Genomic DNA, 19,999 nt, shown 5'->3' with positions numbered 1-19,999 from the left:
AATGAGGCAGATGTTATAAAAACAAAACTTTTATTAGACAATGTGTTGAGCAAAAGTTATATTTGAGCATAAATAAATTAGTAAGCGAGTCATGGAGGAGGCTGTCGGATGTAGAAGCTCAGTCCATCGGTGAAAGAAGTCACAGGGAAAAGGTAGTGTGATGTTCTGCCAGTAGAGGGCGCTGCTGGACCATAACTCAATGCAGCATATTGGTATGAAGAGTTCATGGTTCGGCAAACTAAATATTAATCCCAGTATTTCAACATGACATTGAACGACAGATATATTCTGCTGAACGTGAAAGTGTATTACTTCAGTAGTATTTAATAAGTGCTTAATTCAGTCACAGTACTTTCTATTGGAATGTCCGAAAGCAATACAAACATTGTACAAATAAAAATCCTGTTATCTCCACTCAGTAAATTGTTTTTTTCATCTGTATCAAACTTCACCTTCCTTTATCAAACATGTAAAAAGTTACAAATGACCTTTTGGCTTTTGACATTCTTGGCACTTTGACCCTCAGACATTCACTAACGACCACATAAGAAAGCTTATCAACCACCAAAAAAACATTTTGGCAGCTCTGGGTTTTTTACACAAAAGCTACCATGCACTACCAAATAGGTTATTAAAACCATGACAGTATTTTTCCTGCACGAAACCTTCTCACTTAGACCTCAGTTTCACCCTTGTTTGACCAGTCTGTCCTTTTCATAAATCAATCGTCTCACTGCAGATGCTCAAAGCATCGATTTGTCTGCAAACAGTGATGAACTCGTCCTGCACCGATCGGTCTGCCTCAGACGACAGGTCCAGGTCCAGGCTCTCCTGTGAGGCCGCGCCCAGCGTGTGATAGTGCCTCTGAGGGTCGGCGTGGGCCTGGTTGCCTGTGTCCCCTCGCTGGGGAAGCTGCTGAGCCTGTCTCTCTGGACTCGGGCAGAGGACCAGCGAGGAGCCCCCGAGAGACGCCCTGTAGAAAGAACAGGAGGAAGAGCTGCCCCTCCAACGTTCAGGAGATGAGCTGCTGGAGGTGGAGGAGGAGGAGGAGGAGTGGGAGGGAGACAGTTGAGCTCCTATGACGGTTTCTCCTTGAGGTTTGGTGATGGGGGGCTGGGGTTGACAGGCCATCTCCACGCAGGAAGAAGTCCGATAAAGGCCGGATTCCGCTGTGAGGGGATCACACAGGCTGTTGATGGGAGGTACGCTGTGGTTGTTTATGGATATGTCACTGAGGCGAATAGGCCTTGAAGGGCTGAAGAGGCTCATGGGAAACAGGGCTTCACTGAAGAGGGCCTCATCTATGCTGCGACGCAGGTTGATGGGCGAAGGTGGCCGCAGGTCTGTGGTGGAGTCACTGGTGAATGAGGATCCTGATGGTTCTCTGCCTCCTCCATCCTCAGCTTTCCTTGACCCCAGTAAGTCCATGTCCAGGTCCAGGTCTCGGTATGCTAAGGCCCGGTTGCTGTGGTAGAGGAGGTCCAGGCCGTTCAGACTATTACCGAGCCTCTCATCCATCAGGGTGTAAAGAGGAAGGCTCTCGGACTCTCCAAGCCCAACTGTATCAACAATGGCCAGTTTCTCCTGCTGGCTCCGGGTCCACTTGTAGGTCCCAGGCAGAATGGTGGACTTGGAGGCCATCAGTTCAGTCCAGCAGCTTCCTGCAGATGGAAGGTGGTCAGAACAGTAGACGGGTTGTGCGACCACCAAGGCTAAGGTGAGGCAGACCCCGAGCTCACATAGTCTGCAGCTAAACTGAAAAGCCCACCAGGGCCAGGGGTGGAACACCTCCTCTCCACCGGCAACACCCATAGCATTGAGTATTGCATACAACTGCAGTCCTGCACATGCTAAAGAAAACAATGCTGAGAGACAGACGGTTATGGCTGCACGGTCCCAATCCCGGCTCTCAGCGAAGGGGCAGCGGTTGTAGCGCTCCGCCGGTGTGGGAGAGGTGTTGTTCAGGTGGTAGATGTGCTTCGAGTCCGCCCGCACGTAGATGTAGAACACAAAATAGGCCGTGGACAGAAAAGTGGCCAGCACTACAAAGGCTCCACGGGAGATGAGTGAGAGAAAGAGGCAGAGGGGAGGCTGTTGCTGGTAGAACTTCAGTAACGTCACCGGGCCGAATGCAGCGGCAAAGTGCAGGACAACCAGGCAGGCCAGGAAGCAGGGTCTCTGGAAGGCTGAGTAGGAGAGCTGCATTCTTGAGCGCATGGAGAGCAGAAGGAAAACCAGGCCGAAAGCTGCTGTGAGGCAGGGAAAGGGCGCCTCGTAGAGCATCAGCGAGGCCTCGGTGAAGGGCAGGCGGTCCTGGTGGCCGTAGGCGTCGTACAGGAGCGAGAAGGATCTGGTACAACCAGCGGCCAGTAGGAACAGGCTGACTAGGGCGAAGTAGCCGCACCCGGACGGGCATCGCAGGGGCAAGCAGAGCAGATTGAGCGCCGAGGCTAGCGTTAGCATCGCGAAGACGCAACCAGCGCCGTAAACGTGTGCCTCCCAGGCCAGGCCCCAAGCTGCCATGGCACTGTTCCAGTCAGTGTACAGGGGCACCAACATGGGTGGAGCCGGGATTAGAAAAGGGTTGATTGATTGGTTTGAGGCGTTTGTGGTGTTTTGTGTGGGTTTGGCGTCCAAGGCGGAGGCGGTGGTGACGGAGTCCCACGTGTCCGAGAGGTTGCAGATCCCAGAACGTTCTTTGTTGCAGTCCGGGAGATAGGTGACGCTGCCGTCCACCGGGTCGAACGTCCAGTCCTCAGTGTCCAGGGGAATAGGCGGAGTTTCCGAGAGAGTGGCTGGAAAAAAAGAAGAATGTCAGCGTGATCGAATTTGCAATAGCTTTCAACATCTACTTTCACATGAGATAAAAGCAGATTAATTTCCCCCTCGTGAGAGCACACAGGAGCATTTAATCAAAGTTTAAACTATCTCAGCCAGAATGCAAATGGGATCTGGTCCAAGATGTTGACAGAGAGTTTCCCTCCTCATGTGCTAATCCCGTTAAAAGCTTGAAAGGAGGCAACTTCAAACCGAGCAGGGCATTAAAAAGAAGTGTGTGTGTGTGTGTACTATCTTTGTGAGGACCGTTTTGAGTCAGGACCTATACTGATTGAGGAAACTTTGGGAAAAGTAGGAAAAGTTGGGTTGGTCCTCATGTTTGAGTTTTAAGATTTGCTTTAAGGTTCAAGGTTAGAATTAGGTTCCGGATCAGGGTCATAATTATACCAATGAATGTCCTCACTAAGATAGAGGTACAAAAGTACAAGGCTGTGTGTGTGTGTGTGTGAGAGAGAGAGAGATCAGCCCACTCAAAACCACAGCGCCGGTTTCTCTTGCATTACATAAGCCATCTGGAGTTTCCATGCAAGCAACATTAATTATGATTGTGTTAGACTTTTTAGCTTTGTGAAGGAAGTGGCTGTTTCCAAGTTCTCGCTGGTCAATTAACTGGGGCACGACTCGAGTGCAGCGTAATTCGCTTCACGCTGCATAATGTCTCACAGATGGGCCAAAAGACAAACAGTATTTAGTCTCCTAGCGTCCATGTCAATTAGCCTCACATCCCGGAGCTTCTTCTTTTTCCACAAAAACCGTAAACCAGCGCCACAAGCAGAGGACACGTTGAAATGTTGTAATAGCGGCTTAAAAAAACGGTGTCACATTAAAAGAGAAGCAGCTTCTAATTGTGTCTCTTTGTTATTTGCAGACACACTCTCATCAGTCATTTCGCTGCAGGCTCTATCAGAGGCAGTCGCTCCGCCATAAAGAGCCAGGTGGTGTGACGGAGCGCCGAGTCGGGGACGAATGAACAGGCTGAACCGACGGTAAATCACACAGCAGGAAGGATTAAATGTGCAATAACTTTGGAGAGAGAGAGAGATTCAAGACTTGTTTTTGTAGTAACTCCTCTACAACTACATAAAAAACCGATGTCTGGGGAGGCCATTACATCTGGTGGTCAAGTTATGTGCCAGCCAGAGATCTTAAATGTGCTGACCTCACCACCGCACTGTACCCTGTACATCTTTGCGCATAGATTGAAGATGTCTAATTTGTTTCCTGACTCAAGCTAAAAGGGGAACTGGTGCGGTCGAGCCTGTTTTGTTTCAACTCTTTCTCATTGGTCTTTTTAATGCACTTTTTATAGGGGTTTTATTTTGGGGTTTCCCATCCCACCCGGTCCTGGTTTCCCCCGATTCTCCCTTTTGTTTATGATTTCCCTTGGGCCCCCCCCCCCCCCCCCCCCCCCCCCCGCCTTCAGAAAGAGGGAAACTCCCATAGGTGGGTTTTGTTATTTTTAAACTGGGATAGTTTGTGTTGGAAAAACCACCATTCTCTTTGACTGTCCCGGATTTTTCTCCTCTCCTGCTTTATGTTTTTCTGCTACCGCTGCTCTGTGCCTTCTTTACAAATGATAAAGATAGAATGTACACGGTGGCTGCTGCTGCCACTGTGGTTAACGTGCGTGGTTCTGCAGTGAAATGGTCGTGTGCTTGTGCGTGTTGACGCTCGCTGTACTCGAGTGCCCCTTGTGAACGAAGCCAAGCTCTCTCTCTCTCTCTCTGCGGAGCCGCACGAGTGGCAGAGGATTTTCTCGAGTGCTTTGACATAAGCCTCAGCACTTCCCTGCCTGTTGTCGAGGCTTTTTAAAAAATGTTCTTTGTTTGTCTCTGATTCATGTTCAAAACTTCGAGCTCGGGCGAAGTATGACCCTAAGCCAGTGCATCTTATACTGTAGCGTGATAAAGCAGATTTATTTCACACATCTTCTTTTTAAGCCTCATGATTTCCTCAACAAGAGGTTGAGGTTGTTTTTTTTTTGCCGACGATGCTGACGTTTTTTAATCAAGTCCTGATTAAGCTTTAATAAGAGAGAGTGAGAGGCTGTCAAGGTGGCTCCCTTATGCATCTTTTTCATAATCATCCCTCAGCAACACCCCGGACAGATGTGCGCGCATCAGTCAGTTCGTTCAGACGTGCAGACGCCATGTTTGTGCTCTGTCAGGAAAGTGCAAGGACGAGCTGTGCTGCCACCGAGTCAGTGGAGCAGAAGAACTAAACATCCCGTTCTGTACACTGTGGTTTAATCTGCCAGCAAGGACTGAACGACACTGTGGTTGATTTACAGTCACAGCCGCATCCTGAGGTGTCTGCAGTCCCATAATACTTTACTGCTGAAAGGATATTTGATGATAAATCAGAGGAATGACAGCAAGTTAATCAGTGAAGTCAGTTATGAACTATTTGCTTCATGATATTGGAACATTTAAAACCTGCTCCTGGCTCATCGGTACCTTCATTATCTGAGAGTTGTGAAGTGCTAATCCGAGAAAACGAGCGAGTGGAGGATGCTCACAGGGTCAGAGAACTTCTGATGGACATTTTAAAATTTAAAACAATTTTAGTCATTATCATCTTACTGCTAAATAGCACTAACTGTGGCCAGCACCAGAAAAGCCAATGGATCCCTTCTGTCAGGAAGATTCATCAGCTAACATGACGATGTTGCTCTCTGGTCCAGAGGACGACCGACTGACCGACATCACTGTCCTCACGGCCTCTGGCATCGATGACCATAGACATGAATCAATGACAACATTAATCGCTACTTGCAGCGCTACACTGGAATAATATTGAATTCTTGGTTCACTATTGAATTAGCGCTGCAGCCAGTCTCAGGTGTTGTGTTGCTAAAGTGAAACGAAGGCCTTAAACATGTCAGCGCTCTAATGAACCTGCACTGATGACCTCGCCCTAACCAAACAGGAAACCTCAGAGTGTAAAAACAAACTGTGGGAGCCGCTGATAAAAGTGGGCGGGGTTCAGCACCGTGTCATCCCACCGACGCCTGTCTGTCCAGTTGTTGACTTTCCAGGGCCGGGCTGTTCCACTGATTCGGGGCCCGAGTGGAAAAACGTGACGGCCGTTGAATCGGTGCCATGTTTTGCTGCCTTGCTCAAGTTGATGAATGTCATGTCTGCCCTGACAGGGGGGGCGGGGGCTGGCCTCAGCCGCCGCTCGGCCATCTGACACATTCCTGTGGGAACTAGCGTCTCGTGCCAGGAACAGTTGACACACAAGCAAAAGTCCCGATATATTGAACGAGACTTCGCTTCCTGACAGATGATTTCTTCTGGGGTGTAGTTTCATTACGTCTCAGTGGAAACACGTGGGCGATATTTATGTTTTCACGTCAGCTGGGTTTTGCCTGTAAAGGTTGACGGGTCTCCCCTAAGGCGTCGTAATCCGAGGTCATAAAGGTGAAGGAGTCTTCTGATGTTTCCCTGAGCCTCTCACTCACGGTCTGTAATGGGCTGCGAGTGGATCATGATACTGAAAAGCTCCGTGGTCTTCTCATCTGATTGCCTCCATCTTCAATTTGCCTCAAAGATATTGAGCAGGAGCTCGCGGGGCAGTTAGACGCTGCATATTGAGGAGGAGCCGTGTCGGGGAGAACTTTCACCTCCTTTAAATCAGCTGGACATGATATAAAAGCACTGCTGCGGTTCGACAAAAGAAAATTGGAGAGTTTGTGCGACGACTGCAAATTTGTTTTATTTGACGCAAACGATTTATGCTCTCGGTTGGACACTGCCAAAAGGGAAGAGACACACACCCGTCACGTTAAGGTTACACATGTTCGATTGCTCCCAATGCTAGAGAGGCCCAGTGGCGCTCCATCATCAGTCTATTTCAGTCAACAGCTGCTATTCTGGGCGAGGGAATGTGGGCTACATCCACACCTGTGAACTGGGTCGATGGTGGATCTCTTAATGAAATGAGGATTCATGATGATGGGCAGATGTAAAGGGATATTCACCATCTAGTATATATTTTGGATGATGTAAATTCACAAATAGCCAGAATAAATAACGTTGGTCTGGTCGTTTTCAGGCATTTGAATGAACAATTGTTAAATAGAACATCTTTAATCAGTGTTATTGTTTTTTGCCCTGTTTTTAATGGAACCTATCATCATCATTGTCTATGAGTATTTATCTGAGAGAACAGATAGATGTTTGTTCGTCAGGTGGGCAGTGGTTCATATCTCTTCAGCTCTCAGGAATTCTCTGACTCACAGTTTCAGGAGTTTTCTCCCTTTGGAAGCAATTAGCAGCTCCAGGCCGAGGATGCTGGGTAATTGTTTCTTCCAGTCGTTTGACAGATTTACAGATTTCGAAACAACCACAGGACAACAGGCATGCAGCTCTTTTATCCGCCCTCCTCAAACACATGCTTAAAAGGGACTAAAGTCACAGAATCTGTTTAACATGACCAAGGATGCGTTTGCTCACCGGTGCTCTGAGGCAGGGATGTTGTCAGCAGCTCTGTGGGCGACGTGGAATTGTCTCCCGACCTCCTGTCGTCATCTGCAGCAGCTGAAGGCACCGCACCTTCCTCAGCCTCCTCATCCTCCTCATCCTCCTCCTGGCCTGGCAGCTCTGGGGAGACAAGTGCAGTTTAACCTCTCTGAGTGACGAGCAATTTTCAAAAACGCAGAAACCATGCAGACGGAAGAGAGAACAACTGAATCTGGAGCTCGCAAAACGGAAAAGTGTAACCTCTCTCCTCCGAGAGCAAATCTGTGGCCTCGCTCTGCGGGAAAAAATGGCAGGACTACATTTCCTAACCCAGTTCTGTCAAATGGATCTGCCCATCATCCACTTAGTTGTAGCCAGTCATCCATTGCACGGTATAGTCTGGCCCTCTGTAGTCCCATTACGTTGACATCCTAATGTGTGTGTGTGTGTGGGTGGGTGGGAGGGTGGGTGTGTCCGGCCTGCTCCAGCACCAGTTTCCTCCTCCCGACTCCTCGTTCAGTCATCTGTCTTCTCGAGCTTTTAACTTGAAGGGGAAAAAGACGAGCAGCGTTTCATAAAGAGCACACGGAGAGAGAGAAAAGAACGAGCCGGAACACAAGCGACGGAGAGAGAGAGAGGCCGAGCTGAATCATTCTCTCTCTCCCTCCGGTGCTCGGATGTTTTCACAGTCAGGCCTATGGGCTCTGGGATTGTGTGTGTGTGTGTGTGTGTGTGTGTTGTTTTTTCCAGAGCAGCAGTTTTAAAAGAGTGATGGAGCAGAACTGTCAGGAGGAGAAACCTGATGAGATGACGGCGATGACGCAAAAGGAAAAAGTGTTGGTTTATAACTTTAGATTCAACGTTAATAAAAGATGCCAGAATGCAAGGAGTGGGGGGAGAATAATGATATCATCTCATGATCTAGGTCATACACACAAGGCTTGAGTTAATCACATGTAGAAGAACACACTGCACATGGAAACACCTGCACACAGGTCCGAGTTGTCATCCATCTTCAAAAGCAAAATTCAAGTATTTCCCTTTTTGTCTCAATCTTTGTTTCAGGGAATGCATCATGGATCTTAATGAATTTATATGGAACTGATATCTAAGCAGAGGTATGAGCTTTACAAAGAGCCCTTCTAGTGTTTTGCTAAATGTTTTTGAGTGAGACTTTGTAGACAAAAGGAAATGACTTATGTAAAACTGCAGTAAAAATGATACTTCAGCACTAATGTGGAAGGTTGAGTGATCCTCTAAGCCCCCGCCTCCCTCTCTGATCCCTCTTCGCTGTTTGTTTTGCTCCGTCAGCAGTCGTCTGTAAATAGCGGCCCGTCAGTGATTCCGCTAAAGAGATGAGTTCCTCTGTTCGTACACGAGCGGCTGTTTACCGTCCCTGCATCACATCTGTGGCTGATGTCGTTAGATGGAGCAAATTGAGTTAACGCCACGGGCAAATCTGTAAAGTAGGTGCCGCCTGTCGATGCTTTGTTTCCCACGTGAAGAAGAATCTGTGGGAATTTATTTCTTCTTGTGCGCAAACAATAACAATCCCGGTTTCATCCTGAGATCTAGGCCGAAATCATCAAAGTCCTGTAGGATGTGAGAGCGTGGTGCTTCAGTTCCTCACATTGTGTTGCATGGACTCATTATTATCTTCAACTTCCTGAAAAATGATGAAAACAACACAAAAGCTGAATCTGCTTGACTCAGCGCTGAATGGATTTTTCCTGTTTGAAAGACTTGCGCATGGATTGTGGTAACAAACACTCTGAGCTTAGAGAGATAAGAAATGATAGGAACGGGCTGATAGCTGCGCCGCAGGGAATCGAACGCCCGTCCTCGGATGCATAAAAACATAGATATTATAACAAAGTTAGCTCCTAATGTACTTGCACAGAATTGCATCACGTTGCTTCTTAATTTGGCTGATTATCAGTAGCTAAGTAAGCCATGGCGTTCCATTAGTGTGGTGCTCTGAAGGTGAGGGATAATCCTGCATCGGCCGGGTCGTCTTCAGGGATTGGTTCGGTCAAATCCTAAAAACAAACAGCCCTAACCTGCACAGCCTCTTTGTAACTCGTGGGTTAATTCATCTCTTTGTATTCAAGCAGTTTTTCCCGTTTAAATCCTGCACAAGGGCATCCAATATTCAGGGCAAATCGTTGCGTGTAAAACCATTTCCATAATCAATTCATCAGTAAACGGCCGCATTAAAGAGAAGACCCGTTCGTGCCAGGTTTTAATGGAGAGTGTTCTGGGTCCGGCCTCGCTGCTGTTTAGTGGAGGAGGGGAGAGAGGGAGCAGGAGAAGGAGATTGTGGCAAACTGGGAGGCTTTAGGAAAAACCCACATCTCCTCAGCCTCGTCCCCCCCCAGCTCCCTCGTTCCCCTCCTCGTCTGCTCTGCCCTTGCTTTCGGGTGTTGCCGTGTCCCTCAGTGGAGCATCGCTGTTTTTTTTAATACCTGACAGCCTCCTGAAGGGCAACGCCACACAGCCGACCCTCCCTGGATCAATGGAAACACACCCCTCATGGTGGCGATGCTCAACTCCTCCAGTGCAGATTTGTTCACACTGGGATAATATATGATAATGAAAGGTGGCCATGCTTTCATGTCCCTCTCCTCCTCCTGTGTCCTTTGGAAAGGTGCAGTCGTTTGAGAGCCCTGCAGGATTCCAGAGTAATACTACAACAAGGACACTCAGAGCTTCATATTCCTTCGGTCTTTCATTCCCTCTTGGACATTTTCATCCAATTAAGCATCTGCACCCGACATTGGATTCTGGAAGGGACAGGGATTTGCGTTTACACAGAGGGAAACAAAACGAGCACGGGGAACAGGAAGCGAGGGAGGGACAGAGGAGACTAAATGGCAAGAAGCACGTTCAGCATCCATGAGCAGCGACTGGCGAGCGGATGGTCCCACGGGAGAGGCGGTGGGTTTTCGCTGAGCGTGCGCTCGGAATACTGATCCAGGGCCACAGCAGCCCTCCCTCCCCGCCCGGGGCAGGCGAAAGCCACCCTCCATATCTTTCCCCCGTTCGCCTCCACTGGAAACAAGTGCAGACACAACACTGGTTGCCACAGACTAAACAAAATGCAAGTGGCCAAATCAGGGTGGGAGATATAGATAGATCTGGAATCGGTTGCATTCCAATTCTGGGAAGCTGCTTATTTACATTTTGACGCTTTGCAGAAATAAAATGGCAGATCCGTTACTTGACCTTGGACACAGAAGCGTTCTACAGCTTTTGATTTCATGGCATATGAGAGAAATGTCTTTAATCTGAAAAACAGGGATTTGAAATAGGAATTTGAAAATCTAATTTGAGGGAACTATATAGAGCAGCTCCTAGGTTAATGAACTATTAAGGAGCAGGGGTGAAAGAAATGTGTGAGGAAGCATCACGTTCTCTAGCACCAAATATATTAAATATGATAACAGACGCTTATTTCATTGAGATGAATTGGGTTGTTGCTTTACCTAATGGTTTGTTTGGACTAAAATCTATTTACATTTTGTGATTCTGTGATGTTTGGTTGTTTATGGACATTTGATGGGATGACAGCTATAAAAATATGGAAGCTAATCAATATGCGCGAGAAGCCCTATCATTAATCCATCCATCTGTTATCTATACGGCTTCATCCTCTGAGGGAGGAGCCCGGCTGACATTGAGCAAGAGGACGGGGTTATACGGGATAAACATCACATCTTATTCTGAAACTGAAACACAAGCAGGCACCAGCTTTTTCAAATCAAACAAACTGATGCACTGAAACACAAAAAATCTACAAAAATAAATCCCATAGACTCCACCCGGGGCAGGTGTATCCAACGCCCCCTTGAGTACTAACATCCGATGCTACTTTAATATTAGAGACTCGCCACGGCTGAGAATAATCGACTCATCATCTTCTGGCCCGACCTTTGACCCCGCATGATGAATGTGTCTGTCCTTGGTGGACGACCCCTCGATCTGAACACTCATTAAGCATACAGACTCCAGACTGACACCGGCGGTTGGGGGATGGGCCCCTGAGAAAAAGGTGCCGCTTCGCGGCCGCGTTAAACGTATCAGCTCCCCTGCACTCGCTGATCTAAATCGCCATCTTTAGCTTTTCACACAGTCTGGAGATCAGAACCGCCAGCGAGCAGCGTTTAATCAGAACCCCGTTTCCTTCCATTCGCCGAGGTAATGGCTCGTGCATTGCTGGAGTGGAGCTGTGGAATGAAAAGTCATTATAAACTGTTCAAGGGACGGGGAAGTGTTTTTTCTTTTTTTTTAAATCGAAGTAGGTCGGAGCCGATTATTCACTGGAAGCGATTGTGAAACGCGGAGTTAGATGAGATGAGGTCAGGAAACAACTCACACAGGAACTTTACAACCGTCCACAACAGATTGCAAATCAGATTCTGACGCTTTGGAGAATAAAAGTTTAGAAATGCTGCAAAGATGTGATGTTGGAAGATGAATCCACTTCCATTACAGCTTTAGCTCTGATTTACTCGTTCCAGAAGATTAGCAGTTCGCAGTTAATGCTGATTCAAGCCTCTGTGAGTGTTGACAGGCTTCCCACAACATCTGGATGTATGCTAATCTCCACACCTTTGACCACTCACCATGTCAGACATGTTCCCCGACAGCCAAACTGTCTGCAACCTTTTGACAGACGGCTATTGGACGTTTAAGACGCTGCCTGCACATGATTGATCACATCTATTGAGTGGAAGCCGGGAGCTATTGATCTGTGTAACTTTGCTTACCTCCTGCTATTGGGACGTTAACCTTTAGGCCCGGAGTTGTGCTCGTTATGGATTCCCGGACTGATTTGTGATCGATCCCTGTGGCGGTGGTGATTACCCCCGGCTGGTCCTCCCCGGGCCCAGACCGGGCCTCGGAGACGCCCGGCTCGGCCTCACTCTGAGTGGGGTGGGTTTCTGCCACTGTGGCCTCTCCAGTGTGGAGGGTAGAACCAGTAGTCGGCTCTTGGGGTTTTCTGACAAACGTTGTCTGTAAGGTCGTAGGGGGGGTAACCGGCCTCAGAGAGTGTCTGGTAGTTGTCAGTGGGATTTGCACCAGTCCTGGCTTTGCTGTGGAGGCTTGGGTAGCAGCCCATGTCAAGGCAGTGGGAACTGTGGTTTCTGATGCTATCCTCGACGAGATCTTCCCTGTAAAACCATCAGCCACCTCCTCATCAGTGGGTTGCTCCGGGAGGTGTCGTGCCGTGGCGGCCATGCTGGGTCCGGCTGCCAGTGTGATGCCCTGCGGTGGGTGGGTGTGTGTCGCGTTGTGTTCAGGAGCGTTTGTGCTTGTGGCCGGACTGTTACTGCTGCTGATAGAGCGGCTTGTGGGAGAGTGGGAGTCTGAGACAAGAGCATCATTGTCGCTCTGCGCTAAGCTGCTGTGCTGGGGAGAATCTGATGTTCCTGTGGGAAGTGACTCAGTTCTTATCTGTGTCACGCTGACTGGGAGGCCCTGCGTCGAACTGGTGGGTGCTTCAGATGCCTCAGACTCGCTCCCTTCCCCTGAACCCGAGTATTGCGAGATTTCCAAAGTGTCTTTCAACCCCTTAGCGATTGTGGTCAACGCGGCGGCCTCGTTGTTTTCGTCCGAACTCCCGAAGAAGGGGATTTTGATTTTGGGCATGGAGGGAAAGGAGGAAAGGGAGGGAAAGGAAGGAAGGGGTGGAAGGGAAAACCATCCCCGTTTACTCTCCGGTGGCTTTTCTCTCGGTGGCGTCGGCCCCCAGAGGGCCTCTTCGTCAGCCCGTCCGTGAAGTAGCAGAAAACACCAGAAGCAGCAGAGCACCAAGGTCCGGTGGAGACGAAGCATGCTGTCGACGGGGGCACACGGGCCGCTCACATGTTGTTCTCCATCCTCCTGCTCCCCGACGCAGGGTCTGACCCGAACTCCGCCTGAAAGACACAAGCAGAAACAGGACACTGAGTGACACACTTCTCAATCCGCCTCTTTGTGCAGCTAAATTTCACTCGACAGACCCTTTGCGTCTGTTAATTTTTCATTTCGCTAAACATGATCCGGGTCGGTGACCGGCTTTTCAGCTGTAATTTTTCCATACCAGACAGCGAATCAAGTGTAGAAACTGTGCCACCCCCCATTACAAGCTGCTGCCCAAGTTAGCAGGCTAAGAAGTAAAGCAATGCGGACACCCTGCAATTAGTGGCGTCCTGTTGGATGCGGTGGTCAGTATTTATGTCATGCTGTGTCGCAGCGGTTGGGCGGCCACACGGACCGAGCGATTAATGAAGGAGCTTCCATCCGAGTGTATCCTGCTCAGTGAGGAGTGGTCGAGACGTAATGTGTGAGGGCTGGGTTTTAAGGGGCGGGGGCGGGGGGGGGGGTTGGGGATGAATTAAGGGTCCAGGGTTGCCAGCGTAACAATAGAGGGACCTCCTTTTCTTTTGTGGCCCGCCGAGTGGTTCAAAGTCACGAGCCTGTTGCCTCAGTGAAAAGACTGGAGCACCGGAGGAATTTCCCCCGGGCGAGAACAACAACCTGTATGCTTCAGCTGCACTTAACTCCCCCTTTGACTCCCCCCCCCCCCTCCTGACTCCCCCGGCTTTAGCCCGGCTCTCTTTCAATCTCAGATTTATTTGTTCTTTAAAGCGGACGGAGAAAGATCTAGTTGTGTGGGAGAGGAGAAAAAAAAAAGACATCAACATTCACAGAGGACCATCTGATCATTGACTTTACCATTTACTTTCACTTCATCCATATATAGAGTGAGAGTAGATAAGTAGTACTGCTTCTCTGCACATGTATACTACGCGTATATATATGGATGAACATAGATTATTTTACTTCTGAATGTGTCTATACATATATCGGTGGGGTTAGTTCAAAGTTAAAGTTAAGACCATGTCTATCTATCTATCTATCTATCTATCTATCTATCTATCTATCTATCTATCTATCTATCTATCTATCTATCTATCTATCTATCTATCTGAACACTATAAGAGTATTTCTGATGATATAGAAATATGTTTGCCAGCGATTGATTCTGCCGATTCATGAATTAATTTGCACTAAAACTTTCTTATTTTCTTGATGAATCATTTCTCACACGTTATCATCATTGTCACCATCTTTTCCTCTCTCTGACTTTTTGCTCACACTCCTCCTCGGTTCACTCTGCTCCCTCGTGTTCTTGCTATTTCTATTTCTGGTCCTCGAACAAGATCAACGAGCGTCTTGGGTTTCGTTGTCACTGATGTGAAAAGCAGGGACTCGACCTTCCATCCTCCCACCTGGGTGGGATGAAACCAGCCTGGGTGCACAGGGGGGTGGGGGGGGGGGGGGGGGGGGGCTTCCCACACACTCCCCAGTTTTAGCATCTTGACTGAACAGCGTGAAAATTGTGTTTGAAGGGTGTTTTTTTTTTAGATACCAGTGTGTTCCAGTCCGCAGCCCACACATGGTCCCATTTCTGATTGTAGATGCATGATGGTGCAGTTGTGCACTTGCTCGCCCACACGTACTGTTCTGCACACACACCCACACTCCTACTTCACTTTGCATCTTCAAGACGTTCCAGTTTCTGTTTTGCACATTTTAATCAGTTGTGAAGCTCCGAGCAAATTATCTTTCATCCCCGAGGACCCTTTTGTTGATCAATTATTTAGACAACAGGGAACATGTATAATTCATTTTTGGTTCTCACATTTCACCACAGTATCAGATTAGCTCAGTATCGAAATTCTAACTTCACTTCACAGTCTCTAATCCGTCTATGATTTAACAACGAGTCCTTGATTATATAATCTCTCAGCTCGGGGCAGAATCCAGCACACGCTTCTCCAATTCTTTCCAATCACCGAGGCAAGTAGTCAACTTTCCATTTGTCTGATTTGGCTCCAGCGGCAGAGCAGATGGTGGTTTGTTCATGGCTGACTCATCCTGTTCATGGCAGACGTACAAGTTTTTAATCTTCCACCTCCCCAAAGTTAGAGCTCCCACTCCAACTCGGCTACGATCAGGAGATCCCAATTATCTTCCGATAACTGTACACTAATGCATCTAAACCCACCCCACAGCTTGTGTTTTACAATGGCTCCTACTGGGCCCTTTGACTTCTCCTGTCACCTCATCAGAAACATGCCCGTTAGTGAAGGCATTGTCTGGTTTGACAGGCAGCAGAGCGGAAAGGAACTATAAAAAAGAAAGTGTCTGTGGGGAGAATGTACAAGTCCCTGCCACTGCTTCACTTGCGTTTTTTTTTGTCTCACTCCTCCTAACAAAGACGAGTCTGGGGGGGGGGGGGGGGGTCTGCCACTGTAATGTGTTCAATAGAGCAGAGATAGAGAGAAACAGAGGGAGAAGGGCAGAGAGCAAAAGACAAGGGCAGGAGAGAGAGAGACAGAGAGCACATTGACTTTCAGTTAGTGGCGTTCTTCATCCGGGAGAGGGTGAACCCTGCAGCAGCCGCCCCGGTGCTTCGCTAGTTTGGACCGGAGCCTCTTTCATTAACTCGGTAAACAGACTCCTGAACTTTCAATTTAGTCCAGTGTGCGTGTGCATGTGTTACTGTGTGTTCTGTGCATGAGAAGCCCCCCCCCCCCCCCCTTCTCTTCTCTCAGGACCATCAGCCATCTTGATCTTAATCAGGCTCCAACCTGCTGCACCATGCTACTCCTCTGTTTTTGGAGAACTAATCCGACGGCAGCGAGGGCCCGGTGCGATCGTAATGAGGCCGCGGCCGTGAAGCTAATGAACGAGAGAAGGAAGAAGAAAGGAGAAGAACGGACTCGGGGACTGAATGTAAGACGTGAGGCAAATAAAAGAGAAGAGGTTGAGTTTCGAAAGCTGCTAATTTGAAAGCTCCGGGGCTGCGTTTTAGTATGAACTGAGATGTCTGCTTGCTGATTGGGTCTTCTCGGTCACAATGTAGCCTGATTGGCTGATTCGCCAGGCTCCTATCACACGGCGACCCTCCATAATAAAATAAAATAAATAAAATACTCGGCTACAAGTGGAGAATGAATTACAAAGCGTGGCCGAGCCTGTTATCTGTGCCTGGTTAAATTCTGCATTTTACAATGAACCAACTAGTTAAAGCTATTATTTGTTTCTATACTTGTTTGTATCCTAGCTCTCCCTGCAACTAGCAACCTATTGCTTCCTGTTTACACCAGCACGTGCACACCCGGTGTACATTAGTGGTCACGTGACATGCGGTTTCTAGCATGTTTGGTTTTAAAACTCAAACGGAGCCCAAACACTTGATGAGATCCTAATTGTATGGATGTAGACTGAATTCGAGGAGTGACTTATTGAATCAGACAGACTCTACACTGAGATGAATGGACTGCAGCTGACGTCATTACTATTTAACAAACCTGCTACAAGCACGACGAGCCCCCGAGGATCCGTGACACAGTCTGAGACAACGGAGTAAATTCACCTTCCTGCAAATGGCCAGGGTTAGTGGGAGTTGTGTCTTTCCTCAACCCGCTGTGTGGGTGTGCATATTTACAAGCACTGCTTTTCCACTCTAGTATTATTTCCATGGTTACATGTTACATGTATATATCCGTGTGTGTTTTTCCTCCCACATGCTGCCAGGGCCCCTGCGTGTGTTTCGATTGCAGCCCTTTAGCATCAGAGGCTCCATCTCAACCTATGGCTTTCTTTCCCTGCTGTCCTCTCGTGACTTTGACACAACGCTGGGACGTCAATACCGAGCAGATTCCATGTGACCGGCCGCTCTGAGCCAGCTGGGATTTATCCAGCATGAAGCATCACATTGGAATGGGCTTTGTAAAGTATGGGAAGGCTTATTGTGGCTGGGAAGTATCTGTATATCATCGGTTAATGGTTGTACAGCAGGTGATCACTGCAAATCATTCTGGCAAGAGGGAATTTAAGAACATACACACGATAAGATTATTATTCTCTCATGGTCATAATCATAACTCCTCTTATTTGTTTTCTTCTACAGATTAATTTTACCGTGGCTTTGTTTCACCACAATGGATGAACACTGCATATTGAGCGTTCAGCGTCTCCATTAACATCGATTAAATATATCACGCCGTATCCAAATTGGAATTTAAAATGAATCAGTCACTGCGCTGGGGAGTGGAATCATTTCCAGATGATCATATTTTCATAATAGGCTCATATATTGCTTTTGCACTGATTCACCCCATTGTGACATGCACTCATTGCATTCTGGGAAATCCGTCCTCTGTCTGTATTGCAGGGGATGAAGATCAGTGTCTCTCTCGTATCGGTTCAGTATTGTAATTTCATTACCTATGGACAGAATTAAACTAATTGCTTGTGCCCTGTTTGCACTAGCCTTTTACTATCCGGTCACACTTGCACGAATTACATATGGTTGCGGTGTTGGTCTGTTGTGCGTTTGCTGTTGACGTTGTCGGACGAGTGGTTTTTGGTTTTGCAGTTTATAGTTTTCTTTTCCGACGTCATAGAGTAGTGGTTAGTTTGACCTGGTTTATATCAGGGTCTCCTCCATCTTGGCTGATTTTATAAAACTACAGCCAAAGTCGGCCAAGTGTAATCGACCACACGAACGTTGTGTATTAGCTTTGCCGATGGAAGAACAGGTTTTATTCTTCCCTTTTGCTCAGAATTGAAGTGAACGGGAGGCGAAAGTTCTCTGCTGCCCAAAAAATGCCCAAATCATCAACGAGTGCATTTGATTAATCCCTGTTGAACTCAGTAATTCCTTCTTCTGATGACTAACTAATGGAGCCTGAGCTACACTCAGCCGTCCCTGGACAGTCGACCACAGAGAGCTGCCCTCATGTCCAAGAATAACCAAAGCTGCAGCCGTAGATCTGGAATTAGCAGCACCGCAGGCAGCGCTCCAGCATGTTACGTACACGTCCGGCTGCTTTTTACAACCAAACTGGATCCTCACTCATGCTATTTACAATCAAGGCTAATCCCCCCCCCCCCCTCTCCTAATCTCTATGCCGTCCTGTGATCATTACACCAGTTCCACAGGCAGCCACGCAGCTCATCACATCTGCATCTGAAGGAAAGAGGACTTGTTGATTGGCTCAGATTTCACAGATTACACGTGCCTCCACGCCTCCATCTCTTTAGAGAACCCTCTCATGAAGCTCCCCCGTGCTTGAGGATGACATTCACCGTGCCGGGCTGATGCTCAGTGCTCGGCCCCCCCGAGCTGATGAATGCAGTGGACCTGTCCATCAGACGAGGACGCCCTCAGACGCAGGCGTTCCACCGGCTGCCTTTGCCATGGAGACAGCCGAAGCCAAAGACGTCTCGCTAATCCGCCGGGATTTGAGCACCTTTCGGACTTTGCTGTTCCTCTTGCTGGGGGTGTGTGTGCTGCACTCACATGCAAATAGGCAGACACGCACTCACACATAGGCAAACACACACACAAATGGTTTGCAATCACCAAAACAAACACACACATACATACGCACGTAGACATATTTTAGACAACATAAGGAAGCCCAGCCCAGATATCCATGAATATTACTCATATTAATATATGCCTGTACCCAGATGACACACTGACAGACACACACACTCCTCTCTCTCTTACACACACACACACACACACACCATACATACACGTTTGCTTGATTGCCTTTAAATTCAATTCTTCCCCCATCTCTTTTCAACCCTGATTTTAATAAATATCAATGCAACAACATCAACCTCATGCCCTGGTACACACCTTCAATGAAATACAGTAGCTGTGAGAGTACACCGACACACACACACACAATCGTAGTACAGCTGCAGCTACAGTGTCATAGTGTGTTACAGCATGCATATGGGAGGAAAACACACACGTACCCCATATGTACAGACCGGCTGATTAACATACACACACAGGAAGTGTGTGTGTACATGCAGATGAATACAGCTGCTTACCTGCAGATGTGTGGGATAAGGTGGAGAATACACAGCCAGAGGTGTGAGTGTGTGTGATGTGTGTGTGTCCTGCAGGAGAGGGACCGTCTTTCTGAGCCTGTAGGTTCGTCTGCTGCTGTGAAGCTGAGTTCCAGTCTCCCTCCCTCCCTCCCTCCCTTCCTCTCTCTCTCTTTCTCTCTCTCTCTCTCTCTCTCTCTCTCTCTCTCTCTCTCTGCACTCGCCCCAGCCTCTCTCGCTCACTGCATCAGTAGAGTCTACTCTGTGGCTTCCATCACAATGCCTGTGGTCACACCTCACTGAGCAAATTGTTCATTAGCAGAGATCAGCCAGTGCTGTGGACACTGGGAAACCGGGTTCGGCGTCAGAATGCGAATACACACACACACACTGAATCCAACACACACAACCTAAACACATAGCTGCATCTACACACAAGAACGCATTATTTTAAAAGACCCAGTAAAACTCATATGCTGATGTTGACTTTGCGGCTCTGCAAATAGATCACACACCGCAACACGAAATCAAAGCGCTTGGTTTTGTGTTTGCATAGTTTTTTTTCAACGTTTCTATTGGATAAGCTCAAACTGTGCGTATTAAAGAAATGACTTACTGCTGCATGAGGTCTGCATGACTATGAACTGTTTGATTTGTTAAACTTATTATCAACAGTTAGTTTTACTAGTGTCTTCTTTAAAAATCTATTTATTCACATTTCCAGACCCCCTTAAAAAATGTGGCTTGTGCAGCGTTAACATAACAAATAAAAATATCCAAATAAAATAAAT

General features: G+C 47.8%; 1 protein-coding gene across 1 annotated transcript; it reads right to left on the bottom strand.

Moving 5' to 3' along the window:
- Nucleotides 1-13: 13 nt before the first annotated feature.
- On the bottom strand, nt 14-19,305 carry prrt4b (proline rich transmembrane protein 4b). The gene is made up of 4 exons (XM_062382597.1): nt 19,212-19,305; nt 12,071-13,222; nt 7,296-7,442; nt 14-2,795 (listed from the first exon to the last, which is right to left on the bottom strand). Exons 2-4 carry the CDS (start codon nt 13,137-13,139, stop codon nt 715-717), a joined length of 3,297 nt encoding a protein of 1,098 aa, XP_062238581.1. The 5' UTR covers nt 13,140-13,222; nt 19,212-19,305; the 3' UTR covers nt 14-714.
- Between the last annotated feature and the right edge of the window lie 694 nt (nt 19,306-19,999).

The sequence above is a fragment of the Platichthys flesus genome, chromosome 23 (genome assembly GCF_949316205.1).
Source record: "Platichthys flesus chromosome 23, fPlaFle2.1, whole genome shotgun sequence".
Classification (NCBI taxonomy): domain Eukaryota; kingdom Metazoa; phylum Chordata; class Actinopteri; order Pleuronectiformes; family Pleuronectidae; genus Platichthys; species Platichthys flesus.
The sequence above is the reverse complement of the archived record's forward strand: the minus strand, read 5'-3'. Positions and strand labels throughout refer to the sequence as shown.

Bases quoted from the DNA above. Each gene is read 5' to 3' on its own strand.
- prrt4b (XM_062382597.1), bottom strand. From the start codon at position 13,139: ATGCTTCGTCTCCACCGGACCTTGGTGCTCTGCTGCTTCTGGTGTTTT. The intron at 7,443-12,070 runs GTAAGCAAAGTT...TTGTCTCCCCAG, and splicing joins TAACGTCCCAATAGCAGGAG to AGCTGCCAGGCCAGGAGGAG. The intron at 2,796-7,295 runs GTGAGCAAACGC...CTTTTTTTCCAG, and splicing joins ATCCCTGCCTCAGAGCACCG to CCACTCTCTCGGAAACTCCG.